This window comes from Primulina tabacum, chromosome 13 (genome assembly GCF_025594145.1).
Source record: "Primulina tabacum isolate GXHZ01 chromosome 13, ASM2559414v2, whole genome shotgun sequence".
Taxonomy (NCBI): domain Eukaryota; kingdom Viridiplantae; phylum Streptophyta; class Magnoliopsida; order Lamiales; family Gesneriaceae; genus Primulina; species Primulina tabacum.
Window position 1 is genome coordinate 9,702,206 of NC_134562.1, and position 18,600 is coordinate 9,720,805.

An 18,600-nucleotide genomic window follows, 5' to 3' on the forward strand; every position below is an offset into this window, starting at 1 on the left:
TTTTATGAATGAGGCCATTTAAGTTCTTTTTAAAAGAAAATTTTTAATTTTTCGCAAATTTTCAAGCAAGAAGTTCAAGGGCCCTTTGCATGTTCTGACAGATTGGATTGTCTGTATCAATCACACTTGAGTATGGTTCATTTCTCGAGGTAATGCAGTTCTCGAGGTTGCCCAAGTGGTGATGTACCTGGGAACTTTTCCCGAAAAGGCGAGAAGCGTCCGGATGGCTCCGTGAGGGCCCGAGCTATTTGGCAAAGAGCTCGGGTAAAGCCAAAATGCCCGGGAAGAGAAGAATTGTCCGGGACTTTAGGAAACCTATCATACACATGGGTCATAATCTTGGCTATCCAAATAACAAACCGGGTTAATTCTGACCCGGATTCTAATGGGGGTATCACCATGCTCAAACAACCTTGAATTTTGTTATATTTCGCCGGTGCTTCTAAGTAACCGAGCGTACTCCCAATAATCTCCGGCAAAGTCATCGCTCGAGAGTTGGGCCGACTGAGCATTAAAGAACTTCACAGGGAGCACGGGGGTGGACGGTGGTGGAGAGGCTTTGGATGGTGGCGAGATCCTGATTTTTTCTGGGAAATTGATTTTGGCGCGATGGCCTCTGAATCTCAGCGCCGCTTCGTCGTAGGCCTTGGCGGCGGCTTCGACGGTGTCGAAGGTGACAAGCCATACTCTGGCGGCTTTGTGCGGATCTCTTATCTCTGCGGCCCATTTGCCCCACGTACGCTGCCGCACTCCTCTGTATTTTTTCCTTTCTTCTCCCTGGTGCGAAGTGGCGGAGGTTTCCGGTTGTGGCTCGACGGCGATGTCGGTGGGAGGTTGGACGGTGGTGGTGTGCGTTTCCGGGCCTGTGCCTGAAGTTTAACAATGGCAAGCTTTAATGTGAGTAGTTTGGACCAACAATAAAAAAAAAATATATTTCTTAAAATATATTTGTATATCATATGCCAACATGTGAAACTCCCTCGAAACTTGAAGGTCTTTAGACATTTGTTAAAGAGTTTTACGTCTATTTTTTAAAACATTGGTTTCAAAATATTACTTAATCTATTATAAATGACAATATATGCGTTTTCAGGCTTCAAAAGACACAAAATTATTGTAAGATTATTTCATATATACGAAAAAATAATATTTTTTATATCAAAAATATTATTATAAAATCAACTTGACTTATTTAACAGATATAGTTCTTTGTTATCGTCTTACAATAACCCAATTCTTTCTGCTAAATGTCAATTAGCCTATTGACCATGTATAGAAGTAGGGGTGTAAAAATCAGACTCGACCCACCAACTCGACACGGTTCAACCCGAAAGAAAATCAAGTTTGGATTTGAGGTTTTCGACTTCGGGTCAGTTCGGGTTGGACCCGATAGCTAACCCGAAAAAAATGATCGGGTTGCGTCAGGTTCGGGTTGACCGAAAATTTTAATTATTTTTTAAAAAATATAATTAATAAATATTGTCTATATTTTTATATATTGTATGTCTGAAAAATATTTATGGTATATATATCATAAATTTTCATAATTTAATATTACATTTTTTATTTTTTAAACAATTATTAATTTAATTTAGTAAATATACTTTATTTTTCTACCGTTAGACTTTTAAATTTAAATCATATATATGAGAAATTTTGTTATTATGTGTTTAGATTAAAATATTATTATTATTATTATTTTTAATTTTATTTAATTTTTTAAAAAAATCAAGTTAGTCAGGTTGAACATGTTAGTCAGATTCGTGTTCGGGTTGGGGGTTTTCGAGTTGGATCGGGTTCGGATTGAGCAATATTTAAATAATATTGTGCACCAATATGATCCAACCCGAATTGACACTGCTACGTAGAATATGTGTTTTAATATAACTTAATATTGAATATTATCCGATTACCAGGACCACATGCTTTTTGCGAGTCACTGATAAATATATATATGTAATTAGTCAGTAACAATTTTTACTCTCTTAAACATAATAAATGTTTTTTCTCGAAATACTATTCATCATAATACTCTTATTTCTTTACTTTGATTAAAAAAAAATATGATGTGATGAAATAAAACTGAAACACAACATGAGAAAATTTTATTAAAATATAATTATACTTTACACAGAAATTTGCTATATTTAAATTTATATTTCTCGACCTGTATTTATACATCATAGCATTGTTAATTAATTCAATTAAAATAAATATATATTTTTTAACAAATTAAAATAAATATATAGCATAAGATAATTAAAAAGTCTAACCTGGTTGACCAAATGAAACCAATTCTCCAAAACTCAGGCTCTCCTCCCAAACTTTGGCTTCATCTCTTCTTCTCTTCTGGCCAGCCCAAAAGCCACAACTTGAACAAGAACATGAAACCATGGCAGATTCGACGATATTCCCGCAGTGGCTACCTCCGATTAACGGAGACACAGCACCGCTACCGATCACGTAGTTGGAGCGTAGGCCCCGTTCGCCGCCCTGTTGCTGCACTATCTCGGAGATATCTCCCGACACGTCGTTATTGTACCCTGGAATTACCAGCGGCACCGCCACATCTGAAAATTGGGAAGCCTGAAATGGTGGTTGTGGAGGCGGCAGTGGTTGCTGCATGGTCCTAGGCGAGAACTGATTTTCAGATGGAACCCAATATTTATTTAGATTAATTAGCACACCCTTTTGATCTTTTCTACAATTAATATATTTCGCCACTGCAGAGAACTGATCTGTCCAAAATCTCGAATAAAATAAGCAACCAATCGACTAACAAATATATAAACGGATTAATTTTCAAAAAACGGCGGTATAAAATATAATAATTGAGAAGGAAAAGAAAACAAATTCGAACACGATGTTATGAACTAAGCATGCGAGCCGCCAATGGAACAGCTTTTGCCATGTGTGAAATTTTATTTTTACCTTATCCCGAATTCTATCCACTCGGAGAATTAATATAATATCCAATATTTACTTAGTCCCAACTATATAGATAACATATTTTTTTTTCCATTTATTTGAAATGTATAAGCAAATCTTAGTAGTAGTTTTTATATTCTTTTACTAATAAGAAATTTGTTTCGTTAATTGATTTTTCCAATGACGTTCTTAATTAATTTGTGTAAAAAGCTCATAAGTCGATATTTGAAACGAAAGAGTGTACTATTTCTCCTTACCTCAAACGAGTCATGTTAATGGGATTAACTCCTCTTGTGTAAAAAGCTCATAAGTCGATATTTTAAACTTTTTTTTTTAATGTGTTTAAGTATTGCAAGACACTGGAAACTCAAACTGTCAATTCACACTCAGTCATCGATATCTTTAAATCATACCGTGGGTTATATTCTACAACGAGTCAATTTCATCCGATGGGTTATCCAATATTCACCCGGTGTCACATAGGACTGCAATTTTGGGATGAGTGGGATATGGATAAGTGATGATGTGACAATCACTAAAGGATGAGATTTGGGGTTGGCACACGTCAATTTGTGAACTGGACTCTGGAGTAAAACGTGGTCAAATAATATGTTATTGACTAGGCGATTTATATACATAAAATTAGCTGAGAGTAATTTGGATTTCAGTCCTCAATTCAAAGGAATCTTTGCTCCAACTCCCTGATAAGAGAAAAGATTTTTAAAATTGACAAAATCACCCTTGTTCCCTATTTTAATTTTAATTGATCCACGCGCTTTCAAAATGGTATCAGAGCTTTAGGTTGATTTATTTCAAACACATGATTTATTATTATAAAGAAACAAAATATTTGAGGAGGAGAATTTCGAAAAAAATATGAATCCAAACTTTGGTTCGAGAAAAATAATTTACAAGAACTATTCCAAAACTTTGGAATATACACAAGTGCATCTAACCTTGGTTAGATATCAAGAACAAAAAGGGAAGCTACAGCACCCTCACGTGAACTCTAAGGTAAACTTATGATTCAAGCAAATAAGTTTTTGGAGATAGTACCAGACTCCTCTAAGCTCTCTTTAAATCTTAGGAAAATCCAGAAAATCGTACAAAATTATGGCAATATGCTATACTTTGTACCCCAACGAGTTGAAGAAATCCTTAAAAACCAGGAAGAAATTCTTGGAATATTAAATGATATTCAAACAAGAATTCAAAAACTAGAAAAACAACCAAGTTCTAGTAAAAGAACTTCAGGAGGATGGTTACCACTATCATTTGGTACGAAACCCTTGTTACATCAACAAGGAAAGGCCAGAGTAATGTCTAAACCGTTGACTGAAGAAGAAAAGATGATCAATCTAATTAAATCTGTCTCAGAAAAGAAATTAATCTGATGACAACCTTAGAAAAGATTGGTATGGAGGATCTACAAGAACTTGCGAAATCTTTCGCAAATCTCAAAGTTGTAGATTTGAAGATGAACACAGTAGGAGGAGAACCACCTGTTATAACTTGGTTATCTACTACTCAGGAACCACCGAGGGAAAGTGTGGGATCTCAGAATGTTAACATGAGAGAATCTCAATCTGACTTCCATACTGGTGGAGGATCACACCCAGCGGGAACAAGGACAAGGAGAAATCAAATTCCCTTGCACCAAGCACCCTATGGGAAAACTGTTTTAGATCTTATACATCCTTATGAGGTTATGCTTAACCTTGATGTATTAGAATTCAAAAACAGAGAAGATCTCATAGGTGACTGAACATCTGCTATGAGAATCGCAGCAGGAACACTTGATCTCAACAAAGAAGGATTCATTAAACTTTTAGAGATGAGTCTTATAGGATCAGTGAAAATTGCTTGGGGCATGATTTCATTAGAAATGAAAGAGTCAGTCCTAGCTGGTGAATCTCTTAATGATATTGCTGAAAAAATGGCTACCCTATTTAAAGCACAATTTATAGGGGTAGACTATTTTAACAGTCAAGATACAAAGAAGAGGAAGAAATACACTCAAGCTCTGTATAGTCTTGAATTACATGATATATGTTTAGTGGATGAATACATTATGTTATTCACTAAATATAGATGGAATTCAGGAGTCGAAGAAGATATATCTATGCAGCTTTTCTTCGCAAAAATGCCAAGTCCCTGGAGAGAAATGCTCATAAGGGAATACGTACCTGAAAATCCAGATACAATGGCACGAAGAGCCTATTTTCTTAAAGGAAAATTGGCAGAATGGTGTCATATGGCAGCATTACAAAAGAATTACAAACGATTAAGGGATATCAACAAAAGAACTCATTTGTGTTGTAAAGAAAATGATTTTCCAACAATTATTGGAAGTAAACCACAGAAGCATAAGAGGAAAAGTTTTGGGACTCACCCTTATGCTCGGAATGGAAGAAGTTCTTGGAAACCAAGAACTGTTTGGTCTAGACAGAAGGCCAGATCTTAAAAATCTGGACAGAGAAGTGGATCATCAAGGAGTAGGATATCATCCCAAGCATCGAGTACATCTCGAAGCACAGGAAGAACACCTACCAAGAAAAATTTCAGAAGAGCTCATACCCGAGCCAATGAAAATTTCAAAGATTGTAATTGCTGGACATGTGGAGCAAGAGGTCATATCTCGACCAATTGTCCAGAAAATGAAAAAAGAGGTATTAAACGTTTCGATCCAACCCCAGATATTGAAGAAGCAGTTTATTACCAAGATCTTATTCAGGTATAATGATTTGAGGATATTGTCTCATATCAGAGTATATATGAAGAAGAAGAAGTCTTAAGTCAGGAAGAATCTGATGGAACAGAATCAGAATCTGACTGAAGACGAGGTGTTTCGACACGAAACACATGAAGATTTGTCTAGGTTTTTCAGCCAGAAAACAATATCTCATAACATGATCCAAAGGATCATGAGAGAAAATCCTAGTCTACAGAGATATCAAGGATTCTCTGCAGGAGAAGTAGAAAAGTTCTTAGGAAGTTTTGGACTAAGAAACAGAAAGCATCATCTAATCTATAAAGTTTCTAGAAGGGAAATGGCAATCCCTATGGAACTTACAGGAAATAAAATGGAGATGCAGTTAATTCCTTCCGAAGAAATTAAGGAGGAATTACAAAAACCCAAGATAGAAGTAGCAAGGACTATGTCCTGGATTCATATCGGAGCAATCCAGATTATGATAAAGGCTACTCTCAAAGAAGGGATAGATTCACCTATTTGATATTGCTATATGAGATAAAAGAATGGGGAATCTACAAGATTCAGTACTGGGAACAATCTCAGGAAATCTATGTGCAGGAAAGATTGTAGGAGTAATCTATCCAAGGATAGCCTACAACCTGGCAGATCGAGATTTTATTCGAGCCTTGACATTACATCAAAATTTCAAGGAAAAAAGGCTGATGAAGGAAGGTAATAGATCATATTCTATTATTTATCAGATTTCATATGCTCTATCTAATAGACATCATTCTGAGTTGTTTATTAGAAATGAGTTTATTAAAATACCTGAGATATTTGGAAAATTTGCACAGGAAATTTATGCAGAACAAGTTGAGTTTCCTTTAATACAGGAAACAGATATCCAAATACAAGACAAACCGATTTTAATAAGAAATCAAAGTCTTAGATTAGAATCAAGAAGACTATCTTTTCAAGGAGATAGAATAACAAGTTATAGGTGGGGGAAAACACCTATCCAAGAAACCCAACAGGAGCCGAAAAGCTTTTCAACCATGGGAAAGCGTAGATGCCCAGAAGGGTGGAAGGAAGTGGAAATAGTATTTGATATTACGAAGCAAAGAAATCAATTTTCTTGTAATAAAATATACTATTTGGAACAACCTATGATAGGAACTTACCAAGGACTGATTAATATCGGAGAATTGGAAGTTAATATTCAAGGAATTCCAGGGAAAGAATCAGATCGACTGATTCTTGGACTAGAGTTTCTCGAAAAATACAAACCTTGGAAACGTCTAGATTATGGAATGGAGTTTATGGTAGAGGATAGAATGTGGAAAATTCAATGACAACAAGCCCATTCTCCATATACATTCCAGTAGGAATGTTGTATGAACAATATAAGGCAGAATATTTTGCTGCTTATATTGATTCAGGTGCTGGAATATGTACAGCAAAACGAAGAGTTTTTCCAAATAATTTGGAAGAAGAATTACCAAAGATAGCTGGAAGATATTTTTCCAGAAGAATCTTAATCTTATGTGAAGGAATTAAGATGACGGAAATCATGATTGGCGGTGCTGGACAAACACCTTGGTATAAGGTAAAAACACCACCAATTTATTTTCATGATACAAGAGCTGACATATTGTTAGGAAATAATTTCCTACAAATGTTCAAGTCCTGTACTCAAGAAAATGAGACAAGGGTTAGTGTTCACAACACCCTGTGATCACAAAATCATAGTCCAGAGACTACGAGAGGCATTTTACAGAAAATTGCCAATCCAGTTTCGCAGCAAGCGTGGTGATGAAGGAAAACTTCTGAACCCAAAAATGAAGGATTCTAGATGGTTTGGAGAAACAATGCTCCAGTTGAGAGCAGATCAAGAACTCCAACCAGAAGATATAGAATGCCTTAAGATAACTCTACATAAGAATGAAGTAGAGTTTGAATCTAAGGTATCATTGGAAGATGTCAAGAAGAGGATCAAAGAAAATTACAATGAAGATCCCTTGGCATGGTGGGACAGAAATAAACTCAAAGCTTGCCTTAAAATTAAGGAGGGCAAAGAGTATGAATTTGTCCATTGCAAGCCTATCCCAATGAACATAATTGATCAAAGGGATATGCAGATTATAATCAAGGAACACTTGGACCTTGGGTTAATCAAAGCATGAATGTCACCATATAGCAGTCCAGGTTTCCTGGTAAGAAATTATGGTGAAATAAAACCAGGAAAACCCATATTGGTTATTAATTATCAAGAAATTAATAAAATTTTGGAGTTTGATGGATATTTTATACCTAGCAGAGAACATCTGATTAGTTGCATACACAATCCCAAGATATTGTCTAAGTTCGACTGTAAGTCTGGATTTTATCAAATTCAAATGCATGAAGAAAGCAAGAAATTTACTGCTTTCTTCACACCGCAAGGACATTATATCTGGGAAGTTTTACCAATGGTATTGGCTAATTCACCTCAGATATTTCAAAGAAAATGGATAATCTTTTTAAAGATTATTTTAAATTTATGTTTGTCTATATTGATGATATTTTAATAGCATCTAAAAATATGGAAGAACATGTCAAACATTTAGAGATTTTATCTAATGTTTACAAACAAGAAGGACTGGTTTTATGTGAAAGAAAGCAGTAATTGCCTGATCGAGCAAAACTTGCACAGTGAATAATCCCAAAATTTATTTTATAAATGAAAGCTCGATTTAAATATCGCAAGTGCACGATAGTCAAGTTATAATAAACGTAAGTAAATACGAGTATCGTTCCACAAGGACTGCGTTACACTATTTTTATTTTCAATTAAAATTTCTTTAGCAACGATAAATTGAGTTGATGATTAAACTAATGTAAAGTAAACAATTAAAATAATTAAAATGCAAAGAAAACATTTTCAAGAACGCAATGATTAATTTGGATTAAATCAAATGAGAAATGAATTTGTTGGGAATTATCAGTTCACCTGCCGCTCGTGTTTAACTAATTACACTCGACTTTTACTCTTGCGTTCGACGGAATTCCCTAGACTAATTAATATACTCTGTCGAGCTATATTAAAACTAATAAAAAACATGCAGTACTCAAGTGTCCTCAAATATTTAACAGTTCAAGATTGCATTACATTCTATGGAATCCACTAGCTTTCATTCGGGTGTACTATCACTATCGACACGTACCCAATTTCGTATATCTACTAAAATTGTAAATCCGTGGTTTATACTATTTGATCGTATTGTTAACTATTCTATCGAACTCATCAACAACATGAAATAATCAAAGGAAGTTAGCTAGGCTTCGATTGAAACACGAAAGAACAATAGCATAAACAAATCACTAATAAAAACGTCGAGAAATAATGTTCAACACCGAGTACGGGGTAGGATCCCCTCAAATCCCAACAAATCTAGAGTTTAGCTACTGAAATTCATGATAAAAACCAACAATCAATGTAAGAAATAAAATACTGAATAATGAAAATACTAAAGATGACGATGGATGACGGCCACGACGCGTGGAAATCTCGAGGTCTTCGAAATCTCCTTTGCTCCTAGCCTCCTCTCCAAGAAAAATGATGAAAAGTCTGATAAAGATCAAAAAACGGCCGCTGCTCTCGTGTGTTAGTTTATAGTGTAGGATAGAGTCCCTAGAAATTTGGAAACAAATCATTCTCAATCTCGCTTCTCGCTAGGACGGTATATTTTGACCGCCCTAGCGAGAGGTCCTCGAATAAGCTTCCTCGAGCATGTCCCTGGTTACGCTGGGGCGGTCACTTTTGACCGCCCTAGCGAGACACTTGCGCAAAATAATCCTCGGCCAGACCACAATGCTCGCTGGGGCGGTCACTTTTGCCCGCTCTAGCGAGACCTCTTCGATATTATGCCAAAGTTTCTCCCACTTTTTTGTTCAATTCCTACAAAATAACCACAGAATACACGAGATTAGTCAAATGCTCAATAATGCTAAAAAATTGCAAAATTCAACTAAAACAAACTAATATGATGCATGAACGCGACTCAAAACCAACACTAAAAACACGTAAAAACGAGTCCTATCAACCCCATCATACTAACATTTTGCTCGCCCTCGAGCAAAATAGGTTAAAGCACGAGATTCTAAACAAACAAAACAAACACAAAATACTCAAACAAGAAATAACCAACTCAAGTAAATGTCAATGGTGAGTTAACAACTGTTATGCTCATGCCTCAGTGAACTTTCCCACACACAAATTCATAATCAAGTCGAATCACAAACGAATACTCATTCTCATCTACACATAAATCTCGACACTAATTTGAACGTGTGTGTGTGTCATGATGGGTCTAGTCATTCGTACTTCAAATAGATCAATCATCCGATCATGCGAGTCACTCAATTAGCACTTCAATACAAGTATCACTAGCATGCACCCCCGTGTCCATTTATCACTAACCATAATTTGAACTTTATTCGATTCTTAAGTGCAGAGAAGGGTGTCGAAAAGAAGGAAAATAAGCTCAAGTGGCTAACAGTCGGGAGTACACCGATAATTTTCATTGTACAATCGTCAAGACTTTTCGTCTGACTTTCCTCGTCTCCTTACATCTCCCACTTTTAGCCCAGGAATAGAATTCCATTCCTTTTATTTCGGCTCCCCCTCACCTTACATCTCCACCAATTTTTTCTTTTTCGATATATATATATATATATATATATTTTCATTTTATGCACAATTTTCACACGTGTACTCCCTAGGCTAAGAATATATACTTTGGATTACAGCTGGTTAGGAGTATGATATTTTAATTCAGTGCATTGAAAAAGGGGGTATATGTAAAGTTCAAGGCAAATCACATGTTCTCATTCAAGGTCCCAATTAGTGACTTATTTTCACGGGTTTACATGCTAAATCAACTCTTAAATGATGCCTTTCAAGTTAACCACACAAAACCTTCAAATTTCACCATTATTCCTACAAAATTCTAGTCCCCACACATATGTGCTCAAAAAGTTCAACTTTGTGCCAAAATTCATGCTTTAACAATCAAGAGTACCATTCATGAGGTGACCCAATCAATACTTTTGTATATTATCAATTCAACATCATCATTGGCTCATACACTATGTCTTCTCACCATAAACAACACCAAATAAAAGAAATGCAACAATTTAAAACCAATTAACTAAGCAAACAAAACAATCTACCCCCTTCATACAAGAGTTGTGCAATGCCCTCAGTGCACAAAACGAAACAAACACTAAAAACAAAAAAAAACTCATGAATGTAAATGCAAAGAAAGAATATGCAAAATAAAAGGCAAGGGGAAACAGTGAACTCCCCTAATCAGAAATCGTCCTCCTCCTCATTCTCAGGCGGTGGGACTCCCTCTTCAGCCGCTGGGGGCATAGGATAATGGTATTGAAACTGGAAGGGTGGCGGGTGTGCTGGTGTAGGTGGCCGGCCGGACGTGTCGATGCCCAAATGAGTTGAGATCCCCTGCACCAAGTATTCGATGTTCTGAATGTGGGCTTGATTAACGGCCTGGTACTCAGTCTAATAAGTGGCCCAAGCGCCCAATTCGTCGAGGCGATCTCGCATGGCACGGCGGCGTGGCTGCGGAGGTGGTGGTGCATGTCCTAAGGCCGGAGGTGGTTGAGCTGCTCCCCCATAATCGAAAAATACCTCCTCGGGCAGCTCAGCCTGTCTTTTCTCCTTCTTGGATCTATAAAGAGCCTAATCAATGGCTCTCATCGGCGGTAATCACTCATCATCATCTGCAAATATCACCCCCGCTCGGGCACACAGCTCAGTCACTATCGACACCCTTCTCTTGTTCTTCCTTTGACCCAGCACCGCACCAACAGCTGTATCACTAGCATCGCACATCACCTCAAACGGTAGCTCCCAATCAGGGACAGTCAGAACAGGTGCTGTCACCAAGCTTTCCTCTTGCATCTTTGGATTGAGTCTTCTTTGTGGTTGTGCTAGAGGTGAGTATTTATCTTCCATCAGAATTTTGTACATGCAGATCGAAGGACTTATCCCTTTTATGTCCGAAACCTTCCAAGAGAACGCTCCTTTATGCTCCTTGAGAACTCCCAAGAGTTTACTCTCCATATCATCTGTCAAAGAAGAGGAAATAATAACAGGCAATTTATTATTTTCTCCTAGATATACGTACTTGAGATGTGGAGGTAATGGTTTGAGCTCCAAAGTAGGTGGCTCCTCTAGGCTTGACTTTTGAGGCATTAAATCTTTTCTGTCTCCCAATTCCTCTAGTCTAAGCCTCACTTGCTTTCTCCAAGGTGGAATGGCATTCAAATGAGCTACCATCTCCATCTTTTCCTCGTCTAGCTCGTCCTTCTGCTTTTCAGTAGTGAGAGTGGCCTCCAATGGTTCTTTCAATCCATCCTGCACAAAATCACAAACAAGCGAATCCAAGACATCAATACGAAAGCAACTATCATTGTGCATTGTGTGCTTGAGAGTATTGAAAACATCAAAAATAATTTCTTCTTCTCCAACTCTCAGTCTCAATTTCCCTTCCTCAACATCAATCAGTGCTTTCCCTGTAGCCAGAAAAGGTCTCCTTAGGATTAAAGGCATCTCTAAATCTTCCTCCATGTCAAGTACCACAAAGTCTGCAGGAAAAATAAACTTATCCACTTTCACCAGAACATCTTCGATAATCCCACGTGGATACTTGACAGATCTGTCAGCCAGCTGCAACGACATCCTAGTTGGCTTGGGTTCACCTAATCCCAGTCTCCTAAACACAGAAAAAGGCATCAGATTAATACTCGCACCAAGATCACATAAAGCTTTATGAAAATTAATGTCACCAATAATGCAAGGTATCGAGAAACTCCCTGGATCTTTTTGCTTCGGAGGCATCTTGTTTTGAACTAAAGCGGAGCAATTTTCGGTCAAATTCACCGTCATATGATCTTCTAGCTTCCGCTTCTTTGCTAAGATATCTTTCAAGAATTTTGCATAACTTGGCATATTCAATAAAGCATCAGCAAAAGGAATGTTAATATGCAATTTTTTAAATATCTCAAGAAATTTACCAAATTGTGCATCTAATTTAGCTTTCTTCATTGCTGCAGGAAAAGGTGGAGGGATAACAATTTTATTCTGTGCAATAGGTGTAGATGTAGAGTTAGAAGACTTACCTCCTCGATTTTTCACCTCATCCTCACCGTGCTTGGTCTTTTCCTCATTAGACCCGAGTGTTTTTCCACTACGCAATTCCACAGCCTTCACATGTTCTCTTGGGTTAGTTTCCGTGTTGCTTGGTAAAGTTCCTTGCTCCCTATTAGCAATCAACTTAGCCAATTGTCCAATTTGATTCTCTAACCCCTTTATGGATGCATCTTGGTTCTGAAATCTCGTCTCTGTTGCAGAAATAAATTTAGTCATCATTTGCTCTAAATTGGACTTCTTCTCCCGAGACGGTTCTGGCTTGAATCCTTGGTGCATCACATATGGTGGACCTCTTTGTTGGCGATGTTGGTTGTTTTGACCTACCCATGAAAAGTTTGGGTGATTCCTCCATCCCGGATTATATGTGTTCGAGTAAGGGTCATTTCTAGGACGGTTCTGGAATCCCACTTGTTTTACCGGTGCTCCCTCAGGCACATAGAATGGATTGCCATCTTGGCAATCCTGCATATCATGCTCACCCCCACACTTATCACAGAAAATTTCTTGCAGACGCATAGCCGACCCACTCATGCTCATCCCATCAATCTTTCTATTCAAAGCCTCTAACTGTGCTGAAACCGCCGACAAATCATTAACTTGATTAACTCCAGCACCTCGTCTCTGCCTATCAGACTGATATGATAGCTACTAGCAGCCATCTCCTCCAATAACTCATATCCTTCCTCCGCCGTCTTTCTCAATAAGTTACCACAGGCAGCAGCATCTATCATAGTACGGTTAGGAGTAAGCATACCGTAGTAGAAAGTTTGAACAACTAACCCGAGAGGCAGCTCATGGTGTGGACATCTCCTCAACAAGTCCTTGTAGCGCTCCCATGCCTCGTAAAGTGACTCTTGCTCATATTGAGCAAAAGTAGTAATGTCGGCTCTGAGCTTCATAGTCTTCGACGGAGGAAAGTACTTGATCAGGAACGCCTTTGCCATATCTTCCCATGTAGTAATAGACCCTACAGGCAAACAGTTTAACCACGACTTAGCTTTATCTCTCAATGAAAATGAAAATAAACGCAAACGAATAGCGTCATCAGACACGCCATTAAACTTAAAAGTATCACAAATTTCAAGAAAGTCAGCTATATGAGAATTAGGGTCGTCAAGTGCACTTCCCCCAAATTGGACAGTGTTCTGAATCATCTGAATGATAGCTGGCTTGATCTCAAACTGATTAGCTCGGATGACTGGTCTTACGATGCTTGGACGTGCTCCAACAAGAGACGGCTGTGCATAATCCAACATCGGTATACGCCTTGGCTCCTCTCTTTGTTGATCGCCTTCCATTCTTTCCTTCGCTCTTTGCTGCTGTAGTCGACGTCTAGCTGTGCGTTCGATCTCGGGGTCAAAAGGCTCAAGCTAAAACTCGAGTGATCTTCGCATGCACCACAAGAAAAATCTGCAACACAATGAGAGTATCAAATAACAATAAAATAAATAATACTAAAGAATTTAACTGAAAAATGAAAAATTGTGAATCAACAGTCCCCGGCAACGGCGCCAAAAAACTTGATCGAGTAAAACTTGCACAGTGAATAATCCCAAAATTTATTTTATAAATGAAAGCTCGATTTAAATATCGCAAGTGCACGATAGTCAAGTTATAATAAACGTAAGTAAATACGAGTATCGTTCCACAAGGACTGCGTTACACTATTTTTATTTTCAATTAAAATTTCTTTAGCAACGATAAATTGAGTTGATGATTAAACTAATGTAAAGTAAACAATTAAAATAATTAAAATGCAAAGAAAACGTTTTCAAGAACGCAATGATTAATTTGGATTAAATCAAATGAGAAATGAATTTGTTAGGAATTATCAGTTCACCTGCCGCTCGTGTTTAACTAATTACACTCGACTTTTACTCGTGCGTTCGACGGAATTCCCTAGACTAATTAATATACTCTGTCGAGCTATATTAATACTAATCAAAAACATGCAGTACTCAAGTGTCCTCAAATATTTAACAGTTCAAGGTTGCATTACATTCTATGGAATCCACTAGCTTTCATTCGGGTGAACTATCACTATCGACACGTACACAATTCCGTATATCTACTAAAATTGTAAATCCCTGGTTTATACTATTTGATCGTATTGTTAACTATTCTATCGAACTCATCAATAACATGAAATAATCAAAGGAAGTTAGCTAGGCTTCGATTGAAACACGAAAGAACAATAGCATAAACAAATCACTAATAAAAACGTCGAGAAATAATGTTCAACACCGAGTACGGGGTAGGATCCCCTCAAATCCCAACAAATCTAGAGTTTAGCTACTGAAATTCATGATAAAAACCAACAATCAATGTAAGAAATAAAATACTGAATAATGAAAATACTAAAGATGACGATGGATGACGGCCACGACGCGTGGAAATCTCGAGGTCTTCGAAATCTCCTTTGCTCCTAGCCTCCTCTCCAAGAAAAATGATGAAAAGTCTGATAAAGATCAAAAAACGGCCACTGCTCTCGTGTGTTAGGTTATAGTGTAGGATAGAGTCCCTAGAAATTTGGAAACAAATCTTTCTCAATCTCGTTTCTCGCTAGGGCGGTATATTTTGACCGCCCTAGCGAGAGGTCCTCGAATAAGCTTCCTCGAGCATGTCCCTGGTTTCGCCGGGGCGGTCACTTTTGACCGCCCTAGCGAGACACTTGCGCAAAATAATCCTCGGCCAGACCACAATGCTCGCTGGGGCGGTCACTTTTGCCCGCCCTAGCGAGACCTCTTCGATATTATGCCAAAGTTTCTCTCACTTTTTGGTTCAATTCCTACAAAATAACCATAGAATACATGAGATTAGTCAAATGCTCAATAATGCTAAAAAATTGCAAAATTCGACTAAAACAAACTAATATGATGCATGAATGCGACTCAAAACCAACACTAAAAACACGTAAAAACGAGTCCTATCATTGCCACAAGAAAGATCGAATTTCTAGGAATAGAAATCGATGAGTCTGGAATAATTTTGCAAAATCATATTGTAGAAAAAGTGCAAAATTTTCCAAACGAGTTAAAAGAAAAGAAACAACTTCAAAGTTTTCTGGGAGTTATTAATTTTGCTGGGATGTTTATTAAAAACCTAGCAAAACACCGGAAAGTGTGTAGTCCATTATTGAAAAAAGATGCAAGATTTATATGGACAAAAGAACACACAGAAGGACTAGCCCAATTGAAGAAGATGTGTAAAGATCTTTCAAAAATGGCGATTCCTCAAGATGAAGACGATCTGATATTATACACAGATGCCAGTGATTATTGGTGGGCAGCAGTTATTACTAAGCTCACACCAGACGGAGAACAACCATGCAGATATTGTAGTGGTTTATTCTCAGATGCAGAAGACATCAGATGGCATATCAACGAAAAGGAATTTTATGCAGTAAAAAAGGCTTTTGAAAAATGGCCATTATTTTTACTTGCAAAGAAATTTACTTTGAAAGTTTATAACACACATGTAAAAGCATTCTTAAGGAATAAAATAGAATCCAAACCTGAGAAGGCAAGATTATTAAGATGGCAAGCTCTGTGTCTGAATTATATTTTTGATATTGTGATAATAAAATCTCATGAAAATATTCTTGTAGATTTTTTAATAAGAGATGGACAGCGGTGATATCGATGCAATCATCAAGATGCAGAGGCGTTTGAGGGAACACCTTGAAATACTTCAAAACGAGTTAACAAGCTGGTCTCAAATGCAGAAGTTGCGGGAAGACTACAACAAGCCGATAAGAGAGTTGTCTCTGATCGAATTACAGGATGTTTACAGGCTTATACTGAGTTATGGTCTGTAACACAGAGGCCTATCCTCCAAGGCATTGAGAAGCCATTGGTTTCCCAAATGGAGAGTTTTCGAGTACAGGACTCTATACCTGGAGCAGGGGATTCAAATACCCCTAGCACAAGTGTTAAGCCGGGATCATCTCTAGATGAGTCGGCTGAAACAAAAATTGAGACTCCTGATCCTTATCTTGAGTCCTCAAGTCAACCCTCCACCTCGGTGATTAAAGATGGAGAGATCAACCTTAGGCCTCGTACTGACAAGGGCAAATCTAAGGTTGGTACTAATGAAATTGCAATTTCTCCATTTCAGGTTTACCATCAAAACTGGGAGAAATTAAAAACAAGAGTTGGCATTAACCCAGCTACCAATAGGGTTGATGTTTCAAGGAAATATCCTAGGGTATAGATGAAACCTAATTCATATCCCAAGGAGGTCAAAGTCTGGTATGAATTCGGGGCTCTTGTCTCAGTTTATACTACATCACCCAGCTTTCCAGATATGGGATGATATGCCGGGCCTGATATTTCCCGGGCTTAGAATAAAATGCCGGGGCCTTATGTCTATCGGACTTAATTCTAGATACCGGGGCCTCGTGTCTCCCGGACATAAGATATTTTGTTGTTTAGTATTCTCGGGCAATAGGGTTATTGTCATGATGACGTGTACCCTAGCATTAAATCCCGCCGAAATATGTTTCGTATTCCGAGAAGCCGATAAGTCTGACACCTTTATATTTGTGCGTGCCCTTTCGCCTTCCTGTACAACTTCCAAGATCCATATCGACCGTCTGATTCATTCAGATCAACGGTGAAAATTAACTCCCTCCCCTTATATATAGTAGCTCACTAGTTTTTCAAAAATCATTCTCAAATTCAAACTTGTGGCCAAAATCTTGCAAATTTTCTCCTCGAAGCTCCGTCACGCAAAATCATCCACCTCCGGCGAACTTCCACCGCTTTCCTCCCCCAAATTCGTAAGTTTTCTTCTCCAATCTTCTTAAAAAATGTCTAACTCCACTACCTCCACCTCAGGAGCCAATGCGAGATGCTCATCTGGTTATGAGTCCACCGCGCTGCGCTCCGATTCACCCTCTTCTCCCCCTCGCCGTCACACTTCTAGCCATTCTTCCAAAAAACAAAAAGCTCACCAGTCCAAGCCTTCTTCTTCAAAACCTTCTTCCTCTGGCACTTCCCGGGTTCTTAACATGGACAAGGGTAAGGGCAAAGCCCGGGCTTCTGACCCTCTTTCTACTGAGGCCCCAGGAGTTTCTTGGTTCTCCTCAATGAGCAGCACTTTGCGCTCGGGGGCAGATGAGGAACTCCATTACTATTTTGTTTGCAGACTGGGAGACAATGCCTTCTCCCTATCTGCCCGGCTTAATGCCCGATTCCTTGATGATATCCTTTCTTCCCAGAAGGGATGGAGAGGAAGATATTTTTTCATTCAACTCCCGGCCCATCTTTCTTGCCAAACCGGTTTCCTTCCTTCTCTTCCTCCTCAACCTGCCCTTCCCCGAGCCTATAAATTTGAAGAGTTTTATACCCGAAGCCAAGCCGTGGTGGAGGGTCAAAAATACTCCTACTCCACCCTCATTGCCCATGAGAATCTTGTTACCTACAGGTTGAGTGCTCGGGCTGAAGATCCGATAGATCGGGTGATTAATGATGTGGCTGGATCGGGCGCTCAAACCGGTTATTCTTGATCTCCTTGTCTTGTATTCATTTTATATCTCATTTACACTTGTTAATATTGTACTAACCTTTCTTTTTTCTTTCTGTGCAGATAAGATGCAAGAGGCCTTCGCAAAGAAGTGGGAAGAGGAAAGAGTCGCTAAGGAGAGGAAAATAGCAGCCCAGAAGGCTGCAGCTGAAAAAAAGAAGGCTGCAGCTGAAAAGAAGAAGCAGGCAGCTGAGGAGGCGGCGGTCCGGGCAAAGGAAACAGCCTGGTAAATACTGAA

At 38.2% G+C, this 18,600-nt stretch overlaps 1 protein-coding gene and 1 non-coding gene across 2 annotated transcripts; one reads left to right on the top strand and one right to left on the bottom strand.

Moving 5' to 3' along the window:
- Positions 1 to 405: 405 nt before the first annotated feature.
- Positions 406 to 2,843, bottom strand: LOC142522579 (uncharacterized). Its single transcript, XM_075626042.1, has 2 exons — positions 2,274 to 2,843; positions 406 to 869 (listed from the first exon to the last, which is right to left on the bottom strand). The coding sequence occupies exons 1-2, from the start codon at positions 2,623 to 2,625 to the stop codon at positions 424 to 426; spliced, it is 798 nt and encodes a 265-aa protein (XP_075482157.1). The 5' UTR covers positions 2,626 to 2,843; the 3' UTR covers positions 406 to 423.
- Positions 2,844 to 13,625: 10,782 nt separating this feature from the next.
- Positions 13,626 to 13,732, top strand: LOC142523515 (small nucleolar RNA R71). Its single transcript, XR_012814705.1, has one exon. It is a non-coding gene; the product is annotated as a small nucleolar RNA R71 (small nucleolar RNA).
- Positions 13,733 to 18,600: the final 4,868 nt, after the last annotated feature.